Genomic DNA, 21,593 nt, shown 5'->3' on the forward strand with positions numbered 1-21,593 from the left:
TATAAGATCTGAGTCCTTATACTGTGCATACCAACTTCTTTTTATATACAAAAACATGCTGGAGATTTGAATCTCAGCATCTGGGGATTTTAATACATATATAAACACGATAAAAACTTGTAAACCAATGATTGATTCACAGTAAAATATAATTCTTTCTAGCTTTGGTTTGCAAAAAAAGAAAGTGTTTTATTTCATTTCCTTCCACTTTCACGTTTTAATCAAATAGCCGTATAAGACCATAACACAAGAAAAAAAACAATACAAAATCAATAAAAATGTTGCCATTCAATCATATAGAAAAATCCAAAAGGCCAATAATAACCACTCTAAATGAGAGCTGGTGTCAACGTACCCTTTTGACCTTTTTTTTGTTTCTTGAAATGGGAAATACAAGCAAAGATTAAATTCGAAAACTTTATATAAAATATTTAATATTATCCTTTGGGATAATATCAAATTTTTTAATGAAATCTTCCAATCTAATCTTGGACATAAAAATATATTGGGGTGTAGAAAATCTAGGTTTCACTTTGAATAAAAATATCTTTCTGAACTATGTTTTTGTTGTATAAAATGAAAATTGGTAAAAAGGAAGAAAATAAGAGATAAGAATCCGTGATTAGATAGATAGAAAAGAGAAAGAAGGGTAGTTTGGGTGTTAGGAAAGGTAGGGTCCGTGCCCAGAAGTTGAATTGCCTTTTTGCATCCATCAATGTAATCATCATCATAACTTAGATATAAACCAATTTTAAATTAACTTAACTGTATTAAATGTTAATGTTTCATAAAATCTAAATATCATCTTTAATAATAAATGTAGTGAAGAATAAACCTAAGCACCATTTTTATTCACTGTGGGAAATTACATATTTTGGTATGTAATAAAGTTTGATTATTATTAGAGTTTAATAATTTTGATGCATCAGTGTGAAGAGTTTTTTTTATCAGTAAAACAAAACAGTGAAAAGAATAGTAAGTTTGTTAATATTTTTTATAATAATTTATAATTTACCATAACATACATTTTTGGTCACTTTGCTAAAAACCAGAGTCAGACAACACACAAATTTGTTGCGGCTCTCTTCTCAACCTCTCACACAGCGCAATACAACCTTAGATTCTCCGAGCCAGAAACCTATTTTTATTTTCTCTGTTTTGTTGCAACACTGAGACTCAGACTCGTTGTTGATTTTGTGTCGTTGTTGATTGTACCCATCATGGTTCCGCCTCCAGATTTCACTTCAGGTAGGTCTTCCCTTCTTCACTCTCCCTTTATAGATCCTTCCCATTTCCCAACTTGGAATTTCAACTACATGGTACAACATACGACACACAAGGTTATGTCTTTTGGGTTTTCATTTTGTTTTGTTGAGAAAATGCCCCAGAAATTCACAATAGTGTTCAACTCTGACCACTACACACATTGCTTCTACCCAGAGTTGAGATCACCACTTCATTCTCTAGATCGTTTTCCTGACGATGTGGGTTTGCTTTTTCTCATCACTCTCGGCAGTAACATTTGACTTTTGGGGCGCAATGTGTGTGGCGTCGGTGCTGTGTGTGAGTATTTTCACCCGAAATCATAAGGTTCTCGACCGAGTTTTTTTTTTTTTTCTGCGTTTTTATTTTATTGTGTGCTGGTTTTCTGCTTGATTGGGGGCCAAAGTGGTCGAGGAAGCTTCGTTTTTTCAATAATATATTTGGTTTTTCAATCCTGGGGCATTCTTTAATCTACCAAAAATTAATGCCAGCTTGGTGTTGTGTATGACCTCGAGCAATTTCCGTTTACTTCTTCTGTTTTTAATTTGGAATAATGGATCCAGGGTCTCTTGCTTCCTGGATTACAGATTGGCACAAGTTTGAAAAAAGTGGGGCTTGACCCTTGTGGATGTTGACGTTCTGTTAGCCTTTCTTCCTAGTGTAGGGTTTTTTGAGAAAAGAAAAGTCACTGCAATACAGAAAACATAGTTCGTTGCTCCAGAGTCCATACTCTGGACTAGCTCTCTTTCCTTCTTGTGCACTTTGTTCCACTTCAGGAATTTTATCTTAGAAATTTACTGTTAGCGTTCCCTTATTCATTTATCTCAAATTGGAGTACTTTTGGTTGGAGGATGCATGAAGATTATGGGAGGACCGGAGATAAACACTGATTGAATGTGTGTGTAAAAATTTGTAGACATGCCCCCTTATATAGGTTAGTGATTATGTAAGAAATTTGGGTGTTTCTTCATTCTATAGATTCATTGGTCTTCTGATAATGGCGATAGGGAGGTGATGTGCTCTTTATCTTCATTTGGGTTATGTGCATACATCGAAGTACACTAGGAAGTTGACTATCATATACTTTGTTTCTTCATAATTATTTCTAGTTAAAGTGGTGATATATACAAGATTTGCTTGCTCTGTGATTAGGTTCCCGGGCGACCATAGGGATTTCATGTTCCCTTTAGCTTGTTAATTATAAACATGACACGATATGTTTCGAAGGCCATGATTGGCTATTCACACATTCTTTTTTCCAATTAAGAATCCAAGTTCCTAAACTTTTTGCTCTAAAATTAAATTTTGCTCTCTTCAATAGGTAGATATTGTGCTTTCTGTTACCTTTTGTCTTTTCGCTAGGCGACAAGGAAATTGATTGCAAACTACTAATTTTCATTGAACAATAATTCCAATTCGTTTGGGAATTTCATTTTTGCATCTTTCAGGATCACTTTGACAGTTTGACTTGTCCAACACCAACTTCTGGTATTACCATTGTCTGAGTTCTCAAGAGTTCTTCAAAAGAAGGTAGATGAGTTCTAGAATCCCTTCTCATCAGCTTAGCAATGGCCTCTATGTATCTGGGCGGCCAGAGCAGCCCAAGGAAAGGACTCCAACCATGACATCAACAGCCGTGCCATATACTGGTGGAGACATAAAAAGGTCTGGAGAATTGGGGAAAATGTTTGATATTCCTGTTGATGGCTCTAAATCTAGGAAATCTGGACCAATAACAGGTGCTCCTTCACGGACAGGATCTTTTGGAGGAGCTGGTTCACATTCTGGACCAATCCAGCCTAATGCTGCTGCTCGAGCTGCCTATACCACTTCAGGTCCAATGACTTCTGGTGGCATGATTGGTTCAACTTCAATGAAGAAGTCAAATTCTGGGCCACTGAATAAGCATGGGGAACCTGTTAAAAAGTCTTCTGGTCCTCAGTCTGGGGGAGTCACGCCAGTTGGGCGTCAAAATTCTGGACCTCTTGCTCCTGTTCTACCTACAACAGGTCTCATTACATCTGGGCCCATATCCTCTGGTCCACTAAATTCTTCTGGGGCTCCTCGGAAAGTGTCTGGTCCTTTGGAAGCGACAGGTTCAATGAAGATGCAAGGTTCCGCCATTGTTCACAACCAAGCTGTGACTGTTCTTAGTCAAGGTGATGAATATTCCTTCAGGAGGAATTTTCCGAAGGCGGTGTTATGGTTATTAATTCTGCTTTTTGTCATGGGTTTCATTGCTGGTGGTTTTATTCTTGGAGCAGTGCACAATGCCATTCTCCTTATTGTAGTTGTGGTTCTTTTTGGCTTAGTTGCTGCATCTTTCTCTTGGAATACTTACTGGGGAAGAAGATCTATTATGGGATTCGTTGCTCATTATCCAGACTCTGAGCTCAGAACTGCCAAAAATGGGCAATTCGTGAAGGTCTCTGGGGTATGTTTTGGTCCTCTTGCCTAATTTAATGGCTATTCTGGGAAAATTCGTATTCACTTCTTGGGCTAATAAGTAAATTCTTTATAACAAATCATGCTGTACTAATTTCAAATGTTTTCCTTATTCACCTGTCTCTGCACCATTCTGATTTTGCATTATAAATTATTCTTCAGCTGCTTTAGAAGTATTTGGAGCTTGTTTTTTAATTTACTGGAGCTTTTCAGGAATGCTATTTTTTTTCCATAAAGGAACGATTGGAAATCCTCTAGAATATCTGACGTGAACCTGATTTTTTTTTAATTATAGAAACAAACTTACTCCTAGTAAATAACCTTACATGTATTAGGTTTTAAACTGCTACAGCGTGGATATGTATCAAGTGCTTCCACAAACATGATTTTAGTATGGTTTAAATGAAGGAGTATGTTTAATATTGAAATTTCATTACTCTAATTTTTTTTCAAAGGCATGATCTCATCATAAGAAAAGAAAAGAAATATGAAAATAATCTTTATCATGGATGTAAAGCCTGGCAGTCTTCGTAGCTGTTTAAAATAACGCTATTTTCATTGAATGAGATATCCATGCCTTAATATGGGTGTCTTCCCAGAGTAATAATTTCCCTGTAAACATCTAATTATGTAAATGAGAAATTTTCACTTGATTGATTTTTCATGCTATGATCCTTTTTATAACTACGTACAAGCTTAAATGACTAATCAAATCAAATATGTTTTGCTGTTGTATGTGAAGGTTGTTACCTGTGGTAATGTGCCTCTTGAGTCATCTTTCCAGAAAGTTCCCAGATGTGTATATACATCAACAAGTTTATATGAGTATCGAGGTTGGGACTCAAAAGCTGCCAATCCTACACACCGTCGGTTTTCTTGGGGCCTTAGATTGCTTGAAGTAAGTTACTAAGTTTTTTAAGTGGGTTTGTTCGTTATTATGAAATTTAATATTCTTGTCTTACATCTTGTGTACAATTTTACTTCTATCCTTTCCCCGGGAAGTATATCACAGAAGGACGTGTTTCTTTATCTGAAAAATTCAAGTTGAATTCATTGTTTTTAATTAATTTTACTATCATACTTAGGAGAAGAAAGGGAAGCTTTTCTTTTTGATATGATGATATTTTCCTTCATATTGAATGTTTCCAATTTACCTTGGACTAGATTTGGTTTACTGAGGAAAGGATGGATTAAGATGGGTGCTCTACCCTTAAGCCAGTTACAATGCATTGAGTAGGAATGATGGTATAACTAAAATTTGATTGGATTCAAATTGATGGTTGTTGATTCAATCTACTAAGTTTTATTTTCATTTGGTGGATCGGTTAAATTTATGCATGGATGGGTTGCATGGTGGATCCACCCCCTTTGACATTTCTTGTCAAGCCTTTTGATGGCATTCTAGATTGAATTGAACTATTTATGTTGTTATATATGGTTACCTAACATTTGTATCCCCTTGATTGGTTATTGTTCCAATACTGAACGTAATTGTCTTCATGAGTTTTCATTTAGGGACTGTTATTTCTTTTCTTTTTTGGTTTCATGAAAGGACCCACCAGTAAAGAATGCCCCATGAGGAGTCTGTGCTTAGGGCTGCTATTGCTATTGCGAACTTTTTTTTCATTTGTTGATTTGACTGGAATATATGTGATGTGACAGAGGCGCGTGGTTGACTTCTACATCTCGGATTTCCAATCTGGTTTAAGGGCATTGGTTAAGACTGGTCACGGAGCGAGGGTGACCCCTTATGTTGATGACTCAGTTCTCATCAATGTAAATCCAACCAAAGAAGAGATTTCACCAGAGTTTCTCCGGTGGTTGGGAGAGAGGAATCTTTCAAGTGATGACCGCATCATGCGGTTGGAAGAAGGGTAAAACTTATCTCATGTTTGCTTGCTTTTTTATAATTTAAGCTACTTCTTTGTCTCTATGGATGCATTTAGTGTCAGCTTTGATTTAGGAAACGTTTCGTACAAGAAAAATCTAGTTTTCCACAAACCTGTTTTCCTGTTTGGTTTATGTTTTAAAACCAGAAAACCGTGAAGGAGGGTGGTGTTGCCTAGGAATGTTTTTAGCCAAACCACAAAATTGTCTCCAAGTAAACTTATAAACTATTAAAAATTTTGGTAAACAAATCATGTCATTCTTGAATTCCTGGGAAACTTCATAAATGTTTGCTGAACTATTCATGAAAAAACAAACAGATTCTGGAAAAAGTCTTAAGAATCATGATTTCCAAGTTTCATGATTATCAAGAATCATGATTCCCGGACATGAAGAAACTAATCTTGTACCAAAAGCTCCATAAGGGGTATCCCAAGTAGACAAGTGTGAATTAAAAACCTGTTGATCTTATTTTGCAACATAGATATGATTTTTGACTGTTCAGGCAAAGTGTTTAAGTGAAATAATGTAAAACATGGTATTTGTGTTCAGGTACATCAAAGAAGGAAGCACAGTAAGTGTAATGGGGGTGGTTCAGAGGAATGAGAATGTGCTTATGATAGTTCCTCCACCAGATCCTATCACTACCGGTTGCCAATGGAGCAAATGCATTTTTCCAGCTAGTCTTGAGGGTATAGTCTTAAGATGTGAAGACGCATCCAAGAATGATGTGATACCAGTTTAACAGTAATGCTTGAAGCATCTTCTAATTGGCCTCCTTAGATAGTATTGTATTCTTTTCCCCTCTGTTATTAGTGGTGGTGGAATATCATATTCACAAATTATTATAGATTAAGATGCCAAAGTTGTGTGTGTGTGCCCTTTATTTTTCACCTTAAATTGTTGTATAGTTCTGGTTGTCTTCATGTTCTTCTAGGCTTTGTAAACTTTGGTTATGTTTGGTGCAGTGCAAATTCTTACTTGGACAGGCATATTGTGATTATGCTAACATGTTAAATAGAATACAATCTTTTCTTGTGTTTGCAAATATGTTCTTCATGCCCACAATTTCTCTCTAACTTCTCCAAACATACACATGTCACAGCTAAACCCTTGTATTTTAGGAGGAGTTCACTTTATGTAAAATCTTTAATTTATCTTTGAAAAAATAACTTTTCCAAGAAATAATACTGTTTTCCAGTAATGATTTTAAGCAAAGTATTTTTACAAAATCATTTTCATGGAAAGAGGAAAATCTATTTTTTTAATGAATCGAATTTACCGAATATAAATACTATTTGATTAATCAGGTGGTGATGAAAATGATATATATATATATATATGTATATATATATGTATACATGTATGTGTGTGTGAGAAATAGTAAGACAAACAACAGCAAACATATATATAAATTTAAAATTCTGAAAAAAGAAACAATATTTTTATAACATAGTAGCTATATAATCTTTAAAATATAGGACACGGGGACACGAATCTATATATTATATAATTTTGAATTATATAAATTGAAAATAAATATTTATGTGCAAAAGTATGTTTTAGATTCTTTTGGGAGCAGGAAAATATTTTTTATGACTGGTTCAAAAGAATTTGTTCCTTATTTTTATAATCATAATAAAAATTTATATAATAAATTTGAGTTTTTAGAAAATTATTGTATTTATACCTTTTAAAATTGTGTTAGAACCGTGTTAGAATTTTCAAAAATCCAACAAATACTTTTTGAATTAAACACTTCACCGATAAGTGTCGTACGAGTGTCGACACTGATACGTGTGTCCGACACGGATACGCTCATTTAAGAGAAGTGTCCGAGCTTCATATGATAGTATTTTTTAGGAGATGTTTTTAACCATATGTGCAGAATTAACGAAATGCATTAAGATAATTTTTTAAAAAATATTTAAAAATAAGAGTAAAAAATTATTTAAAAAAAAATCAATAACACTAAACAAAATATAGAAAATGAAAGGATGGAGTAAGTAATACGAAAATGAAAATCTAAACTTAATAAAATGACATAAGTTAAAAAAGTTAATGCTAATATTTTTAATTGATAATAATAATAATAATAATTTATATTTTACAACGAATTATTTGTTGTTAAAAATCTAGCTAATTATTTTTTAAAATAATATTAATTTTAATATGATATGAAATAATATGAATAATATATAGTATATATTAATTCATTTAAATAAATTCAAATCAAAATATACACAACAATAACCAGGTAATCAATATATAATTATGCATATTTATAAATTAAAGTAACAAAATAAATTCAACTTAATTCCTGTAGGAACATAAATAAAGGTGTTATTATGTGCTAAACTACTTTTTATATATATATATATATATATAAATATGAATATGAATATGAGAATAAATCTTTTTAATTTTGTTAATTTAAATCTACTATAAAATTGAATAAAATATATCAGAATATACTAACTTTCCAATTAAAAAAAAACTATATCATTACGCTATCAATTAGAATGTTGAAAATAACAAAATATATCATAAATAAATGCAATGACCTGGTAATTATAAAAACCCTTTCACAAATTTTAATAAAATAATTGCTGTACAATTTAAAATAAAAAGTATATAAGATAATGATTTAATCAATTCAGTTAACTTTGATGATTATATATTTTTATGAAAAAATAGTTAAATAAAGAGTCACATTTGAAAGAAAAAAATTCAGTAAAGTATATTTGATGGATAATTTGATTTTGTGATAATTTTTTTTACTATAATAATATAACATATATATGTAGTTGATTACTACATAATTAAAAATAAAAATATTTTAAAAATGTAATATTACACTTTTATGTAATTGTGCATTAATTATGAAAAAATGAGATATTTTACATTTTTATTTTAGAATGAGAATGTCGAGTACACTAAGTAATCACATATATTGTGTTGAATCATTCCTTATTTAAAATGATTATCATGTATGTATGCATTATATTGATTTTCTTTTCACTTCTCGTATGTAGAACTAGTATATAAATAAATGAATATGCAACTCTTTTTTTGTCATAACTAACTCTTCTATCAACATTTTTCTTTTCTAAGGTCTTCAGAGTCAACTCTTCTACCAAAATCTTCTTCATACAAAATGATGTGGACAAAGCAATTTACCAAGAACATGTTCATTCTCTTCTTTTTCTCAACAGGAGTTTTGGCAGCTATCGACCTGGTAGATGGGCACCACCGTAGACTTCTTCAAGTGGGTTATACTTATATCCCTGTGGCTGCTGATGCTCCTGTGAATGATCAACCTTTTGATATATCTCATTTGACTGGTCTTATTGTGTTCATTTCCTGCAGTGCTGTGTTTGCCTTCTTGTATCTCATCGCTTGGATATGTGGCTCCAATATACCTTACTACTCATTGACCAAACATTGATAATATGCATACAAATTTCACTTTTAGAACCATTAGGTTATTGTTTTGATAATATTTATGATATTAATGAGGATAGTTTATCAATTATTTGTTTATGATTGTGTAATATTCATTATTATTAAAGAAATAAAATTCCAGTTTTTTTTATACTTCTAAGCTCTTGCGTGCATAAGCTTTTTTATTTTATCTATAAAGTTGTTGACAAGATACATTTTATGTAATGGTTTGATATTGATTATTGGAAACTTGAATTTCCATGAAAGATTGAATTTATTGAAATTAGATGGTTTGAAATTGATATGGTTTCAATATTTTTAGAAATTTAGGTGTTTACTTATTTTTCTCCAAATTACAATTTTTTTTTTTAAAATAACATCAACTTATGCATAAGTTCACACTATTTTTTTTTATATTTTTTTATAACAGTATATTTTTTTTTTAGGAAAACTCTCTTTTAATCATATAGGCAAAATTAACGAAAAATATTAAGATAAAAATGTTTAAAATATTTTAAAAATAAGATTAGAAAAATATTTTTTTAGAAATATAAGGGTGAAACTATAAAAAATAAATATATAAAATGAAAAGATGGAGTAAGTAATGCAAAAAAAAAAATCTAAACTTAATAAAATGACATAGGTTATTCATTAAAAAAGATTAAATAAAAATTATTTTTAGAGATTAAAATAATTAATTACTATTTTACTATATTAAATATCATCTTATAAACTAAAAAAATTATTAATACATAAAATAATTTTTACTATTAATAAAAATTTATAAAATAATTTTTATATTAATATTTAACTATTATCTACTAAAGTTTTAGTTACTTACTATTTTATATTATAAACTAATCTCTATTAGTCTTAATATAAAATTAATCTCTATTAGTCTTGTAGAGATTAATTTATAATCTAAAATATTAGTAGATAAAATATTAATAACTAATTTAAAAATTATTGTATAAATTTTTATTAATAATAAAAATCACTTTAAATAAAAATATTTTTTTTTTCCTAAAATAATATTTAACTTAGTTAATTTTTTTTTATTTCTAAATTTGATTACTATTCAATACTATTTATATGATTATTAACTTTTAAATTGTACGAAGTCATTTCAATTATTTAATCTAAAAGTTAAAAATAACTTATAATGTTTTCAAAATAATTTTCTAATTATACAATTTAAAGTTATTTTTAAATAAAAAATAACTATAATTATATAACTCAAATAGCAAAATATTTTTGGATTATAACATTTAAAAGCTATTTAGAATTCACATTCTAAAAGTTCTTCTTTAACCCTGAAAGACATTTTTTACTGTACAATTTTAAATATTAGATGGTTAATCACAATTATTCAAATGAAACGAAAAAAAACTTTGATTAAATCTATATCAATATATATACAAAATTCTTAACAGATTCTATTATATACATTTTATATTTCTATTTATATTTTTAAAATTAAAAGAAAGTATAATATATAATTAGACTCTTCACATATTTCATATTCTTATTTTATTTTTAATTAAATTTTAAAATTGTACAAATTATAGCATTTATAATTATAATTATGATATATAGAGGGAAATCTTCCTCTCGCTGTATATAAATCTTATATTCTTATTATACACTTAATTCTATTTTAAAATAAAAAAATATATAATAATAATATAATATATAAAGAATATACAAATTTAATATTCTCTTTTTACTTTTAATTAGATTTCAAAATAATAAAAAATAAAATAAAATAACTAAATACTAAAAATGAGTATTGTGTAATTACTTATTGTTTTTATATATAACTACCATTATTAATATTTTTTAAAGTCTCTTTTTCATGGATTATGGACAAATTCCTCATACATAAAACAAAATCAGAATCATTAATACAAATTATGATTTAAGATTTTTGAGAAACATACATTATAGACATATTCGGATAAAATTAAAAGGTAATATTTTAATGTTTATTAAAATATTTAATTTTTTATTGTGTTAAATAATTTAATAAAAGTAACATGACTGATTTTTTTTTTAAATGCGGAAAAGTTAGTATTCCCCCATTAACCATTTTTCAAAACATTATTTCTTGGAAAACTTTGTTTCCGTAAATATTATTTTCTTAAAATAAACCAAATATAGAAAAATAATAATTTCCCAAATGCTATTTTTTCTCTACACACTGTAAGGTAATTGTATATCAATTAATTGACTGATTTAATTGTTTACATTATTTAACTTCTTTCTTTAATTTTTTAATGAAGTTATTAATACATTATTTTTATGAAAAATCTATATTATATTTATTTTATTCTAGAGACATCATAAAATTTTGTATATGTAATCTATATAAAAGAAATTTTCCATATAATGATAATCTTAAAAAATATAATTGAAGTAATATATATATATATTGATTTTGATAAATTTTATTAAAAATCATGTCGATCATAATTACAATAATTATATATATATATATATATTTTGAATAGATAAAGAAAAAGAATAGAATAAATGAAGTATCACGTAATTGGTTTTGAAAAAAAATCCTTTATATGTTTTAAAATTAAAATAATAAATTTTAAAGTAAAGAAATTATCGTATAAAACTAAAAGCAAAGTTATGAGCAATGCACATTTCTTGCTCACATAAGATGAGTTAAAACTTAAAATTTTATTGAACATGATTAATTTTATGTCACAAGAATACCTTTTTTATGAAACTTCATTTTTTAACTCTTGTACTTCGTCTTAGTATCTAAAACTAAAAAAATACAAAATAATTAAAATGCTAAATATTAGAAACTTCTTGATTGGAAATATAAATTTGAATATATTAGAAGTGAACCATCTAATTCGATCTGAATTTCCTTTTTTTGGGATATTATATTTTTATAATCAAATTAAATTTAAATTAATGTCATTTTTAATTATTTTGTACAACTAAGTTTGAATTCAAATTTGAATTATATTAAAGATTAATAAACATTGATTTAAAAATTTAGACGATTTACATATAGATTATTTGTTAATATTAACTCGTTACGTTATATAATATTTATAATATAATTGTAATATTTTGGATTTTTTATTCATAAGAATTTAGCATGTAGTTAGATATTTAGGGCATCTAAAATTCAAAATGAATTGAGTTAGACTCCTTAGTTATTAAAATTTATTTCACTCATATCATAAATTTTTTTCTGAATATTGTACACTTCATAAGTATTTTCTTTTCAACGGAAACATTTTGAAAGGAAAATAGTGATTATAAAATATTTGTTTTCATTAGTTTTTAGTTGAAAAATTATGTGATTTAATTATATAAAAATGAAAATATATTTATAAAAATAATATTTTTAAAATTAAAATTTATATAATAAAATCACATAATATATGTGTGTGTATTATTTAAATACATATTAATATTCATATAAATCTTAATGTATTTTTAAAACACTATATACATATCTATAATTTAATAATATACTACTAAAAATAATTAAGAAATAAATTACAATAATAAAATATAATAAATTAGAAATTCAATATTTGAATACCTATTTATTTATTATTACAATAATATAATATAATAATCCATATTTATTGATAAAATTGATGATTGGTAATTGACACTACATACATGGGAGCCTATGGTAGAAGACAAAACTTTTCATAATATTAGGAATTTTAATTTTTAGGAATAACTAAATTTTGGTTTGTTGGTGAAAGATATTTGTATAAATATTTATCAAAATCATTAATTTATCACCACATTTAATGATTTAGAAAAATACCATGGTATATTTTTAATGGGTTTTCTAATTTTATTTTGCTAGGTTAAAATTTCTATTTTTATTTAGACTTTTCTTATAAAGCATTTTTTATTTATTTATGATATGTTTACAACCTAAGTGAATCTTCCAACTTACAAATGCTAAAAGTAGAAGAAGAGAAAAAATCTTTTAGTGAAGAAATGTGAATTCATATAAGATGATTTTTTTTATAAAAGATTGTAAAGTCGTGTATTTAACTATGGAGTTATGAAAGTAACATTTTTTTTTCTTTTCAGGAAGCACCACTAAGATCATTCATGGAAATTTTGTTGGGTGATGATGTTATTTTTCAAAAACAATTCCTTCTGTATAACTAAAACTCTACCTGATAGTAACTGCAGCTCTGAGGAGTGAATCCAAGTTAAGAGTGGCTTAAATCTACTCTTCCATGGTACCTATTTTATATCTCTTTCTCATTCTTTGCTCCATCTCAGGTACCTACTGCTTTTGCTTCTTTCATATTGGCTACTTTTCTGGTTTGTTTCTGTTAAAAAGTCCATTTTAAGTTTTGCAAATTCTAAAAGCCATTGTAAAAATATTATAACTTATCAGTTTTGGATTTTGAAAATTATAGTTTTTTTTTTATCTAGTAATATTGAAAATTAAGATTTGATTATTGGTTTTATTGAAAATTCAAACTATAAATTGAAAAGAAAAGTATGACAATGACCAGAAAAATGAACCAGTCACCACAGAATTTGCCGGTTCCCAGAACGATAACCACCAACGATGTTCAATGGGTATGGTACATTCTTTGATGTTTTTAATAGACTATGTATAAGAAATGTTATTGCCATTTGGAAGTTCATCTTTTGCCTCTTTATTACAGTTAATTGTTGTGTATCACTTGAAGTTTCACTCATGTATAAATGAGTAAAATGAATAATATGCAAGTAAACAAATTCATAAATCTATTGATTTAAGATTGCAAAGTTAAAAATGGTGCACTAATAGAATTATAGCACTTGTTTACTCTGATACAATTTCAGAATGCCCTTCATAATTCACCCTCAAATACCTTTTTTTTCTATAAAAGTTTTCATATTAAACATCATTATATAACTTGACATCTCAGTTAGACTGACACCTCAAATAATAACAATCATAGAAAAACTAAATCAAAACCCATATGTTAACAAAAATGATATATAGATAAATGATACCTATTCATAAAGAATTCTAAGAACAGACTAGATAGAAACTCATTATACCAATGAAATAATTCTCTACGAAATAAATAATAAATTAGCCAACTTATTAGCACACATTCCCTTCACAAACAATATAAGTAACCCTAAACCTGATTTTTCCACGGTAATTAAGACAAGTATTCTATCGATTACGAAACATTCACTAAACATTAGTTATAGCAGTATACGCTACACAAACCAAAACAGAATCACATTAAGTTAAATATTAGTAAGTTTCATCTTTTAAACTTCTCTTTTGAACTTCCCCATAACATGTATAACTCCATAAAACTCAACATAAAAACAACCTCCCATACTTTATTACTTGATTTTCTATGATAGTTTAGGCCTATTTTTGAATAATTGCCTTAGATTTTTGGCTTCATGGCATCATCGCGTTTAATTTTAATGGCTTGTTATGTCACATGATGCAGTATCTTGATGAGAATAAGAGGCTGATTATGGCAATATTTGAAAATATGACACTCAGGAAATTTGATAACTGTGCCCAGTAAGTGACCTTAATTTTGTCTACATATTTTATTAATGATTTGTTCTGTGACTTTTGGTTTGAATTTAATTAGTGGTACGTGAGTTGTAGGCAAATTCTTGGAACATGATCTGATTTTCTACAAGTAGCATTTGACACTGTTTGCATCTTTCACAAGTTTTATGTAATGGTGTGGTTGTGAATGCTTGCATGTCTTAGGTACCAACAGCAGCTTCAAAAGAATTTAATGTATTTAGCAACACTTGCTGATTGGCAACATTCACAAACACAAGGCATGTCTTCACAGGTAAAAATTTACCATTTCTGATCCTTTGAAGTCTATGAACTGATACAAGTAATTTACCTTGCTTTGATTACCTCATTTTGGACAGTTGCAGAAGATGATGCAACCAGAATACTATATGCAACATCCTCAGATTGCAGCACCAGCTCAACAACTAAGAATTTCCCCTCCAAATATGCCATTGCAATTTGCTAATCCACAACAACAGCTACACCAACACCCTGTTCAAGGGCAAGTAGCACTGAGAGGTGGATGGATAGGTAATGGCACAAATCCAAGGTATGGTGAGACTGCTTTTGGAGGTGGCAAGAGTGGTGGCTCAAATTCAACTGCAAGTCTTAATGATGCATGTGGGGGAAGCATGCAAGGACCTTCTGATGGCAGAGATGGCCAGGGAAACCACTCAACTGCTAACCATCACAATATTGGTTCATCTGATCTCCAAGACTAAATTACACTGCTGCATGATTTGTTTTTGTTTTAAATTTGTTCTTATGATCTTGATAAGTTTGTTAAACTAATTCTACACATACATAACAAAGTTGTTAAGAAGATCTAATTTTACTTTTATTTTTCATTAAGTATATCTAAGTATATTAAGTATAAGTATATTAAATATATCTAAGTATGTCTTGAAAAATCATCAACTATGATAAAAAAAAGTATCTATGCTGTATATAGATGTAATATGAAAAACAACCCAAATATTTATATGGATAAGATGAAACCCATCAAAGGTGACACATTTACTAACCCAAAAACTAAATGTATGTTGTTTAGCAAAGTACTAAAAATTACATATATTTTTATTATTATTATATTGAATGTGTAGAGTTTTTTTTACATACACGATCTAGGATCTTATTAGAGTGGTGATCAAGTCTAAAATGTCAAATATAATTGAACATTATTAAAACGATTGTTATGAGAATTAACAAAATTCATGTCTTCAATAATGACAATAAGCCTAATTATCTACAACATATAAATATTATGTATTTGATATTTTTTTTATGTAAAAATAAACATTGTAAACTAAAACAATTAATAAACTTTTGAGCTAGTACTCTACCAAGTTAAAACCTGGGATTGGTTTTAAGAATACATAATATTAAATTTTGTTTAAAAATGTTTATAAACATGTTCTTTTTAAACCATAAGATTATATATAATAAAAGTGTAGAATTAAAAAGAAAAGAAAATAATTGTTTCTTCGTAAAATTAAAATTTTACACAAGAACTTTTTAAATTTATAAGAAAATTAATATCTTATTTTTTAAAAAATCTTATCAATTATGGTATAATTAACATTTTGATTATTTTAAATAATAATTACTTTTATAAAAATAAATTTTGTTACTTTCTAAATTGGTATTAGTAAATAGTAATCAGTAATTATTTAGATTACTTTAATGATTAAGCAATGATATATATATATACTAAATAGTTTCCTTCAAGACGAAAATCACATCAAGATCAAAAGAAATTTAAAACTAGAAAACCTCGGGCTAACAAAAATTAATAAATAAATTCTATTTATCAATCAAGGTAAAGAAAAGATTAATAAATTTTAAAATAAAATAGGAAATAAAGAAATTAGAAACAGTGATGGTAAAATATTTTATCCATAATAAAACTGTAAAAAGAAAATATTTGATCAAAATTAGAAAAAGAAGAGATAAAAACGTGAGCAAGAAGAAAGAGGCGTGGGAGAGTGAGAATGGTGTGTGAGCAGAAGAAGTTTGGTTTCGTTGATTGATTGCAATGGTTCGAGCGTCGGTGAAGGTGGGTTCGGCGAAGCTGGTGGTGATCTGCGTGGGCCTATTGGGTTTTGCTCTCGTCGCCGACTTTCTATGGGCCTCCACCTCTTCCACGCTTCCCACTTCCAAACCCTCCACCTTAGTCATCCCTCACAACAAACATTACCAAAATGCCACTGCTTCTGGAAGGTTCCTCGCCGCCGCTTACGCCGATTTGGATGCGCCGCAACTGCACTGGCAGAAGATGGCTCCGGCTCCCGTTCCTCGCCTTGACGGAGCCGCCATTCAGATTCGCAATCTCCTCTTCGTCTTCGCGGGTTACGGCACCATCGATTACGTAACCGACTGCTCTCCTTTCGCTTTCAATCTCAATCGCCGTCGCCGTTGTTACTTTTCTTACGATTTTAATTCGTTTCTCTTTGTTTTGTTTCAGGTGCATTCTCACGTTGATGTGTACAATTTCAGTGACAATACTTGGGGAGTGAGATTCGACATGCCGAAAGAGATGGCGCATTCGCATTTGGGAATGGTGACCGATGGGAGATACATTTACGTCGTCACTGGACAGTATGGCCCGCAGTGCAGAGGTCCCACTGCTCATACGTTTGTGCTCGATACTCAAACCAGGAAATGGCGGGATCTACCTCCTTTGCCGGTACCTAGGTTTGTGTCATGCTTCAAATTTATCTTTCCCTTTGCAATTAACATGCTGCAGAATTGATTTCGTTATTTTCCCCGTTTTGTTGTTCTTTGTGTTGTTCAGGGAGTGGTAGAACAAATTACTAGTGCTAGATCTTGGTCTCCCCTAGATATTATTATTGGCAATCATTAACAACTTTTGTGGATCCTGCATGTAGTGGGAGCTTTATTATACGGGGTTGGGTTGTCCTGATTTGTTACCTTCTAAGCATTATGTATATTTTTTTTTCTCAAATAGAGATAATTTTTTGCAAGTTTAATCAGCTGGTTTATATTCTTTCCAATATACCTAAAAGTCTCATATCTCTTACCACTCTTACGAGTTGAGATCAGTGATAGTTTATAAACACCTTATTTCCTTAACCCATTGGCGTGCTTCTTCGGGCATAAAATCGTGACGGAACCACTAAATGCCAAGTGGACAATAATACTTTGGACGGGTGACCCTAATGAAACATAAACAACAGATTCAGAGGAAAGGGAAAGGATCTGGTCAATCTCACTTTTTCCCACCTTCTTTCTTGGTTTCCGGCTGTGCTCTGTACCTGTATTGGATGGTGCACAAATTTTCGTCACAGACAAGAGGTTCTAAAAAACCAGGATGTGCAGGTGCACAGGTGTGTGAATGGTTCATCTAATCTCCTTTCATAAAAAAAAAATTCAACTAATTAAGTTGGAGGCGTGCGGAAGAAGTAACAGATGAATAAACTGTAGCACAGCAGTAGACTGAAAAAGAAGATAAAGGAGTTGGATTTGTACATTTATAAGATGAGTAGTTAAGCAAGAACACAGGCTTGTGTTATTTTTATTTACAGTAATGTTTTTCTAATTATATTAGTAAATATATTATGATGGAGATTAATCATGGCCAAAACTAATGATAATTCTACACGAATATCATGGTTACCCCAAATATTAGTACATTTATCAGCAAAATAACAATAACAATTTATTAACTGCATTTAGAACAGAATCAAAGTTATTTTTGGCAATATTATGTTGGGTTTCCCTAGTCTGGCTTTCCTTTTGCTTATGATAAAATCATTTATGTGCTCTTTCTTTCTTGTATCATGGTTTTGGGTGGAAGTTTCATATGACTGTATTATTTTCAGGTATGCACCAGCAACTCAACTTTGGAGAGGTAGACTTCACGTGATGGGTGGCAGTAAGGAGAATCGACATACACCTGGATTAGAACACTGGAGTCTTGCTGTGAAGGATGGAAAAGCTTTAGAAGAGGAGTGGAGGAGTGAGATACCTATTCCTCGTGGTGGACCTCACAGGTTTGTGAACTGACTGAACCGAATTTGTTTGATTGAGCTAATGAGTGCTAGAAGAGTACCACGATATGTCGTATTAGTGCCATTGAGTATTGAATTCTGTTATAGCCATAAAAATATTAATTGGAATTAACAAATAGTTATAACTTTCTCTCTCTCAAATCAGTGTGTTTTACTACTATTGCTATCTACATGTTTTTTACATAATTATTTGTTTATTTTGCATTGATATGAAAGTCACATCTTGTTAATCTTGAACCATTTTGGTCTCTTGGGTAGCCTTTTTGAGATTAGAAAAACTTCATTGCTTCCTTTTCATACCCTCCGCTCATTTGAACTTCTCAATTGGATTTTATACTCCGTATTTGGTGTCCTTTTGATTGGAGTGTGACAAAACAACATGGGAGTTTATTTTGTTTTCTTGTACTTTCTAGCATTATCGTTTTCAATCTGTTCTCTTATCCCTTATGATTCTTTTAACCTTTATATTGCAAAGGGCTGTAAACTTTGTTGTGTTCAAAATAATGAAATATGATACAGTTTTTCAATGGTGTGTTTAGGGTTCCAAGCATTATAATATAGGTTTATTAAAATGCCTTTTTATGTGTTTATGTTTCCTGGAATTTATTATTTATATATTCTTTTAGGGCTTGTGTTGTGGTTGATGATCGTCTTTATGTTCTTGGTGGTCAAGAAGGTGATTTTATGGCCAAACCTGGGTCCCCTATTTTTAAGTGTTCACGCAGACCAGAGGTATGCCATGTATTCCATTGTATTATTCTTGTCTTATTTTCTGAAATTAAGGACAACTTTGGTATCCTGAATATCAGTTGTACGAGCCAAAGTTTTTGTGTTTCATCTCCTTATCTCTAAATTGAATTGATAGTATATACGAACAATTTCTTTGTAATATGATACTAAATTGTGTTCTTCGACAATGCTGTCCCGTGGTTTGGCACTCTGTCTCACTGTTCGTTTTCATGTCAGGTTGTCTATACTGATGTTTACATGCTGGATGATGAGATGACGTGGAAAACGTTACCTCCAATGCCAAAACCAAACTCACATATTGAATTTGCTTGGGCGCTTGTAAATAACTCCATTGTCATTGTTGGAGGCACAACAGAAAAGCACCCTGTAACCAAGAAGATGGTTTTAAACGGAGAAGTGGTCCAGTTTAACTTGAATACTTCGGTAACTATTTCGCTTTTCAAAGCACTGGGAAATGGGTCTCCATTTTTGCATATTTCTTCATATTCAATCATCATATGAATTTAATTATCATACACATATTACTCAATTACACGTGAGAATGCTCATAAATACTCTTTTTGGTCCTATTTATATAAAACCCTTTTCAAAAAGTTATTTGCCCCTTTTTATAAGTTCCCTTTGTAATTGTTTGATACATTCATTATTTTTTTTCTTAAAATACATTTAATTTATTGACTTCTTTTAACAAAAAGGTAAAGTAGTTAATGTTAGAAATTAACAACATAAAAGTTTCTTTCTGATTCGAGTACATTAGTAGCCAGGATACTCAAGTCTTGCTCATCTAAATTATTCTTTGACTTTAAGTATAATACGCATAATTTTGAAACAACTATACGAATTATTGACAAAATTAACTCTTATCCTAATTAGTTGAAAAGATCTTCTAAAAAGGGATGGAGGCAGTATTCCATTTTAGTATTTTCCTTGTGTTACCCTCCATTCACTTTAGCAGGAAAATTGGTATTTGACAACAAATTCTTGGACTATCTTCCATTGCCTTGGAGTTATTGTAATTTGGTATTAAGCTAATTAGCTTACCATATCTTAATTCTAAGTTCACATCCTTTGCCACCTGTTGATTTTCCGGAGTGTTAATATTGTGAGTTGATGAAGTGAGATTGTAGTGTTAATATTGTGAGTTGATGAAGTGAGATTGTAAAGTGCATATATATGATAAGACGAGTCTACACATGTAGTTTCATTACGTAACTGACACAAGGAATAGTATGATTTGCTTTCAAGACACAACAACATATATGTGTAATTTGTCACTGATTGTTGTTTATTTCTCCTGTTATCAATTCTCAGAAGTGGTCAGTGATTGGAAAATTACCATTCCGAGTGAAAACCACTCTAGTTGGATTTTGGAATGGATGGTTGTACTTCACTTCAGGACAGCGAGACAAGGGACCTGATGATCCATCACCCAAAAAGGTTATTGGAGAGATGTGGAGAACAAAATTAAAACTGAATGAGTGAGCAATTGCTGTGGAATCTTTTAGTTACGTCTTTCTCCAAAAGCAGAGGCCAAAACATTGCACATTCTTTGTCAATACAATATTCATTGTTGTAATTCCGAGAATGACTGTAATTTAATTTAACATTTACAGTTCTCATCAATTTTTTACTCTCCCCCTCCCCATATATTTTTAGCTTTTGTATTCAAGTAAATATTCACAGATAAACTTAGTTTATGCTAATTAATTGTAATTCTTATAGTCCTTATTATTGGAAATTTTGTGTTCAACTCTTCCCAACACTGGAAGAGTTCTTTCTCTTGAAGTAGCTCAACTTGACCAAAATTAGAATTTAATGAGTTTTAAGTGACTTTTAATTATGCAATGGTTTAGATAAAAAAAATACTATGACATTTATCCCAAAGATTTGAGATTCTTCTTTTGCACTTTGTTTTATTCAATTTTAGAAAACATAGCATCTTAACTTCCAATTTAATGACCTAATTAAACAATATCAGCAACATTTTCTCAGCTATTTTCTTAATACTTCCCTTAAAAGGAACATTTTAACTTAAATAGTTTTATTTAGTCAAGATTTTTTAATCTATTGTGCTGTGTTGTACTGTATAATGTTATTGATATTAATATTAAAGTAGATGACTTTAATTTTGATACCTGCACGGAATTTGCTTTATGTTGAACATAAATTATAAAAATCAATTAAAATAATTGTAATTTATATTTTGT

The 21,593-nt window shown here is 29.7% G+C and overlaps 3 protein-coding genes across 8 annotated transcripts; all 3 read left to right on the forward strand.

Moving 5' to 3' along the window:
• The first annotated feature begins 1,023 nt into the window (after window positions 1-1,023).
• LOC137824138 (protein SHOU4) lies at window positions 1,024-6,643 on the forward strand. 6 transcript variants are annotated; one of them, XM_068629604.1, is made up of 6 exons: window positions 1,024-1,248; window positions 2,712-3,422; window positions 3,576-3,697; window positions 4,451-4,606; window positions 5,371-5,582; window positions 6,148-6,643. In XM_068629604.1, the coding sequence occupies exons 2-6, from the start codon at window positions 2,798-2,800 to the stop codon at window positions 6,338-6,340; spliced, it is 1,308 nt and encodes a 435-aa protein (XP_068485705.1). In that variant the 5' UTR covers window positions 1,024-1,248; window positions 2,712-2,797; the 3' UTR covers window positions 6,341-6,643. The 6 variants fall into 6 exon arrangements, with proteins under 6 accessions (XP_068485705.1, XP_068485702.1, XP_068485707.1 ...); XM_068629606.2 differs by lacking the exon at window positions 1,024-1,248 and adding an exon at window positions 1,440-1,563; XM_068629605.1 differs by lacking the exon at window positions 1,024-1,248 and adding an exon at window positions 1,975-2,197.
• A 6,914-nt stretch (window positions 6,644-13,557) lies between these two features.
• LOC137825434 (GRF1-interacting factor 3) lies at window positions 13,558-15,327 on the forward strand. Its single transcript, XM_068631101.1, has 4 exons — window positions 13,558-13,632; window positions 14,517-14,593; window positions 14,792-14,879; window positions 14,965-15,327. Exons 1-4 carry the CDS (start codon window positions 13,558-13,560, stop codon window positions 15,325-15,327), a joined length of 603 nt encoding a protein of 200 aa, XP_068487202.1.
• A 1,204-nt stretch (window positions 15,328-16,531) lies between these two features.
• LOC137825808 (Galactose oxidase/kelch repeat superfamily protein) lies at window positions 16,532-21,124 on the forward strand. Its single transcript, XM_068631596.2, has 6 exons — window positions 16,532-16,973; window positions 17,070-17,299; window positions 18,448-18,618; window positions 19,263-19,368; window positions 19,603-19,809; window positions 20,698-21,124. The coding sequence occupies exons 1-6, from the start codon at window positions 16,641-16,643 to the stop codon at window positions 20,866-20,868; spliced, it is 1,218 nt and encodes a 405-aa protein (XP_068487697.1). The 5' UTR covers window positions 16,532-16,640; the 3' UTR covers window positions 20,869-21,124.
• The last annotated feature ends 469 nt before the right edge of the window (window positions 21,125-21,593 follow it).

Source organism: Phaseolus vulgaris, chromosome 8, assembly GCF_051622355.1.
Source record: "Phaseolus vulgaris cultivar YP4 chromosome 8, ASM5162235v1, whole genome shotgun sequence".
Lineage (NCBI taxonomy): Eukaryota > Viridiplantae > Streptophyta > Magnoliopsida > Fabales > Fabaceae > Phaseolus > Phaseolus vulgaris.